At 50.9% G+C, this 5496-nt stretch overlaps 1 protein-coding gene across 1 annotated transcript in view; it reads right to left on the reverse strand.

The window, feature by feature from the left end:
* The window catches only part of NSUN2 (NOP2/Sun RNA methyltransferase 2), a 29025-nt gene extending 24128 nt beyond the window's left edge, over positions 1–4897 (reverse strand). The window contains exons 1-3 of the mRNA XM_029217796.1: positions 4796–4897; positions 4536–4693; positions 3272–3376 (exon numbers count right to left, since the gene is read on the reverse strand). Coding sequence (XP_029073629.1) covers positions 3272–3376; positions 4536–4693; positions 4796–4897 — 365 coding nt within the window. The remainder of the gene's footprint in view (positions 1–3271; positions 3377–4535; positions 4694–4795) is intronic.
* Positions 4898–5496: the final 599 nt, after the last annotated feature.

The raw sequence follows: 5496 nt of genomic DNA on the forward strand, positions 1-5496 counted from the left end.
GAAAACCTGGTTCCCAAAAACATTTCTCCTATATTATATCCCACGATGTACCAAAAGGTTAGAAGAATACATGATCTATTTCTGCATCTTGAACAATATAGAAAACCACCAGAAGTATTTTAAGTTTCTGCTTTACTTGCTTACTGATTTATGGGTTTCCCACACTTGACAAGTGAATTTGATTGATTAAATGTTTATACAATAAAACTATCACACAACTTCACTGATAATGGAAGAAGGCTGACTATCAGGAACCCAAATCTTACAACATGCTGCTCACACCCTTCAGCCATGTTCAGAAAATTAAAGCAAACAGTAACGTGTAGAGAATGCCTGGCTGTTACTGGAGTGACTCGCTTGTGTTCTTCACCCACAGAACACCTGCAGAGCCTTTCCAACAAGTCTGGGAACTGACTGGTCCTGTACCCATACCCCAAATTCAAAAATCGAGAGCGAAAAATAGCCGTTAAATGTTCAATGAGCTGATTAAAGAAAAGTATGACCACAGTTTGCAGAGAACAATAAAAATAGCGAGACTAGGGCTTCCCTGGTGGCGCGGTGGTTGAGAGTCCGCCTGCCGATGCGGGGGACGCAGGTTCGTGCTCTGGTCCGGGAAGATCCCACATGCCGCGGAGCGGCTGGGCCCGTGAGCCATGGCCGCTGAGCCTGCGAGTCCGGAGCCTGTGCTCCGCAACGGGAGAGGCCACAGCAGTGAGAGGCCCACGTACCGGAAAAGAAATAAATAAATAATAATAGCGAGACTAATTCCCGTATTTGTTGGAGCTGTGGAGGAAAATCCCACGAGAACAGGCCCAGAGAAAAGGCGCCTCTTTCCCACAGGAGCACGTGCTGAATTTTCAGCTCCTCTTACTGCCCAGACCCAGAGGACACTCAGAGACCTTCGCATTCAAAAAGCTGCATCTCTGAACATAAGGTTGAAGGAATAAAAATGTTTTCAGGTGATTGCGAGAGGCAGCAAATGCAGGCAAGATTATTAGAAATAGAAACGTGCACAAAGACAACCTTAAACCTGCTTCTGAAAACATCAGATGACCCCTACTTAAGCGCCAGGACATCAATCACATCTCCAAACCTCGGCACGGGAAAGTTAAGTCTACAACCCAGGTCCTCTGAGAGGAAGAGGAGCTCACCACGTGAAGGCTACCTCACTCGGCAACACTGTAGGTACAGCAACTGGAAATACATCTTCCTTGTCCACTGGCCTCAGGACAGCGGACATGCACTGAGTGACCACCAACAGCCACCTAGCACCTGAGTCCTTTTCCTGTCCTCTAACAGTCAAGCTTTTAAACTCTGACTAAAATCGTTTTAACGAAAAAAACACCATGAAATTTTCTGGCTTAATACTGAAGGTTTAGTCCTGTGTCCCGGAAATGCATTCTATAATGCTGACATTTGGTTTTGATCTGATTTTAGCATCTGGCCATTCAGCATTCATTCTAAAGGTGGATGATGTGCACATCTGTGATACAGACACTGAAAATCCGAACGGCCAAAGAACGAAAAGTAAGCAAATCCACAGCCCATGATTAATGAGAACCTGACCTTGGTTTGTGATCACTAAAGGGTATCACAAGGGTAAAAATGAAAGGTAACATCAAATACATGAAGAGTCAAAGCTTCAAAAGTTGCCAGGAAATGCTGGTTAAATTCAGCTTTTTATAGCAATCATTTAAAATGTGTTGTTGTTGTTGTTTTGTGAGAACTCTCAATACCGCAAAGTTGATCATCTGAAATGTGGAGCTACAGCAATTTAACGACTTTTCTGTTTATAAATTAGTCCGGGGCTTGGCATGGCTATGGCTTGTGCTCGAGTACTCCAGACATTTTACGAGACAGAAGGGTCTGCCTTCACACATCTGAGCCCTGAACTGGACCCTGAGAAACAAGTAAGCCACAGGACACCTACGGGACAGTAAGATTAAAGGGCAGAGAGGGCAGGAGTGTGCTTGGGAGACACTGGAGACAGCCGACACACAGGACAGCTGAAGCAGCCTTGCTGAGCCTTTGCCAGGTGAAGGGCTATGTTGTGATTTCTAGTCATGTGATTCCTACTCTCTCTTTTTTTTAAAATAAATTTATTTATTTTATTTTTGGCTGCGTTGGGTCTTCATTGCTGCGTGCGGGCTTTCTCTAGTTGTGGCGAGCAGGGCTATTCTTCGATGTGGTGCGCAGGCTTCTCACTGCGGTGGCTTCTCTTGCTGCAGAGCAGGGGCTCTAGGTGCGTGGGCTTCAGCAGTTGTGGCTTGCAGGCTCTAGAGTGCAGGCTTAGAAGTTGTGGCGCACGGGCTTAGTTGCTCCACGGCATGTGGGATCTTCCCGGACCAGGGCTCGAACCCGTGTCCCCTGCACTGGCAGGCGGATTCTTAACCATTGCACCACCAGGGAAGCCCCGATTCCTACTCTCTTGTATGACTTTTGGCAGCGTTGAGTAGTCCGAAATGGAGTCACAGTGACCAGTGTGAATCTCCGTGGGGACTGTTCGGAAACGTCTGGTGTTTGGTAACGTCCTCAGAAAGATGGCATGGGAACAGAAGGGGTGACAGATAGAGAAGAGAACCCCAGGTGCATAACTCTTTAAAACACTGAGACAGTGGCTGGAAGGCTCATCATCCCAGGACCTTATGCTCCAAGGCCGAGGAGCTGCTTCAGACAGAGATGCTGCTGGAGGCACTGTCAGATCAGATGGGGACTTCCCGCTTGCTCACACCCCAGGAAAGGGGACCAACATTCATGCTGAAACGCCCCCTTCGTCACCCCCTTCCTTCCCTCAGGTGCATGATTACCTTCTCTTATGTAGTGCGGTGTGTACAATAAACCGAGCGGTTCACAAACTGAATATCGGCTACCCTCCATGTTACCTCCCGTGCCGCGATTCTTACCTGGCCTAACCGCTGGGCCCTGCAACAAAACATTAAGTCTGCAACGCTTCTGACATGAAGACAAGGGGTGTAAATGGAAATGGTGGAAATGGTAACATCAAGGAAGGTAAGAGGCTGGACTGACTTGGAAAAATTAACTGAAATCAAGACTTCAACACACTATGGCTGCAAATCACATAGGAAAACTTGCACACCGGCGTGAAGTAACAGTGATAAAAAAAAGCACTGGGAAGAACAGGAGAATGCCCGGAAAGTATATCCAGGTTCTTTCAGGCCAACAGCAAATGCACTACCAAGAAATACATTCAAGTGAGAAAGATTAAAACTCCAGAGAAATACCCAACAGGATGAAGCCTCGTTATACCTACCAACTCAGGGGCTGTGGAACTTCAACTTTCTGCCCGTCCACCTCCAGGTCCTCCAGTTCCTTGAAATACTTGTTCTTTAAGCAATGGAGAATCTCTTTTGCATGGCTATTAAAAAGTAAGCAAGTTTCAAATCCATCTGGAAAGCTAATTTAATAAATTTTATCTCTCTGTAAATTCAAGATTATGTTTTAAAACTAAAACCATCGTTGTGTGGAGAGAACACATTCTTTAATTACTGCCTTTTTACTCTATTCTTTCAAAGCTTAACAATCCTCATTGTCTGACCACTAAAAGGTGATAAACTAAATACAGTACTACTGCGTTCCTTCCCTCCTAAATATTCCTCGAGTTCCAATTTCAGTTGCAGGTCATCTTCAAAAGGTATAACTGAAACCATACCCTGTAACTTACACACACTCAAGGCCCATAGGCAAAACACAGTGATTAACTGAGACCTCTAAGCTTGTTTTGCAAAAGACCAGGGATGTGCAGACATGGAAACAACGTGCTAAAGGCCCCTTCGCGTGGCACAGGCGCGTTTAGGGACTAAAATAACCCACGGTAAACTTTAGACATCACAGGCTGAAAATCCACCACAGGTAACAGACAGAACGCCCCACCCCGAATTTGCACATGTGACCCATAAACAGGCATGAAGGACAGAGAACCTGTAGGGAACTCTTGAAACTCACCCCAACTTTCCACCCATCATTTCCGAGCCCCCTCCTCCTCTTACTGGCCACCTCCAAGATAAATACCCCACTCAACAGCTGAAGGGGAGAGCTGAGCTCTGCCTCCTGTCTCCTTGCTTGGTTGCCCTGCAATAAAGCCTTTTCACTTTCTGCAAAAGCCCCTTGCCTCGGTATTTGGTCTTTGTGCAGCGGGCAATGGGCGCGCACTTGCTCACCTACACGACTACAAAAAAACATTTTTTTTAAGGAAAGAGAACACTGTACGTTTCACTTAAACTCGGTAATGTCACAAATTCTCATGTGTTCCAAAGGGTGGGCATCCTCAACTCACGAATTCCCTGGAGTCAACCCTTCCTCAGACTGCATTTTCCCTTCTCATTCTGGCCTCCCAACTTGCAATCCCTCCTTTCCCTACGCCGTAGGACACTTAAGCTCCCTCCCCTCAAGGCCTCCAGGGACTCGAATCCGCACCACTGACATGCGCTTCTTAGGGGAAAAAATAACACCCGCGTTTTAAACCTTGGGCGTTCTAACCCCAACTTTCCAGGAAATACGAAAAGCATGACCCCTACCTTTTGTAACCCGTAATTCTTAAAGTGGCCGGGAGAGGCTCCCTGAGCGCTTCCATGAACTGGTCCCACTCGCCTTCGGGCACGATCTTGAGTTCCTGATAGTAGTGCTCGAACAGCTTGTTCTCCTTGACGATCTCGGGGTACCCGCCTTCCCAGCCCTGAGGAATAAGAGGGACGTGTGCCCAGGGCCGGGGAGCCCCACCTTCGCCGCCCCACAGGCCTGGGGATCGGGGAGGTCCCCGCGGGTCCCCGGCTCCTACCGCCCCACTGCGCTTCCCGCCGTCCTCGGCGCCGTCCTCCGCGCTCCCGGGTCGCTGCTGCTGCTGCTGCTGGAGCCGCCGGCCCCGCGACCGCCGCCCCATGGCCCACGCGGCAGCGCACGCCGCCCGCACACAGCGAGTCGCCACCCTCGGCCGCGAGAACTTCCGGGCTGCAGCTCGAGGACCCCGTGGGTCAGCGCCTGCGCCTCTCCCGGACCTGCAGGACCCTTCAGGAAACAAGCCGGAGCGCCGCGACCCGTGCTCCCGGAAAACGACGAGCAGGAGGAGCCGGGGACAGTCCTGAGTGGGAAAGTGGCTCCAGAGAGCAGGCCGAGAGACGCCTACTGGCCGAGGGCCTGGGTTTCCGCGCGGGCTCAGGCGGCGATGCGGACAGCCCGAGGTCACGCATGCGCACCAAGGCGACGGGGGGGGGGGGGCGGGGGGGGGCCCGGGGGGGGCGTGGCTCTGGCTTGTGGGCGGGGCTGGTGGCAGACCCGCCTCCCGCCCAGTCCGCGGCGCGCCCCTTGGACTGGTGAAACAGGCGGGGTCAGCGTACCCACTGCTTCCTGGCCGCCAGGGCGGCGTGGATCGCGGCCCCGGATTTTGACAGCGGGCCCCGACCTCAGGTAACCGCGCCTCCCGCCGCCCCCGCCGCCGCCCTATATGTGGCGCGTCGCGGCTGCCGGGCCATGGAGCACGCC

Source organism: Monodon monoceros, unplaced genomic scaffold (genome assembly GCF_005190385.1).
Source record: "Monodon monoceros isolate NGI ecotype Baffin Bay Population unplaced genomic scaffold, NGI_Narwhal_1 Super_Scaffold_12, whole genome shotgun sequence".
NCBI lineage: Eukaryota > Metazoa > Chordata > Mammalia > Artiodactyla > Monodontidae > Monodon > Monodon monoceros.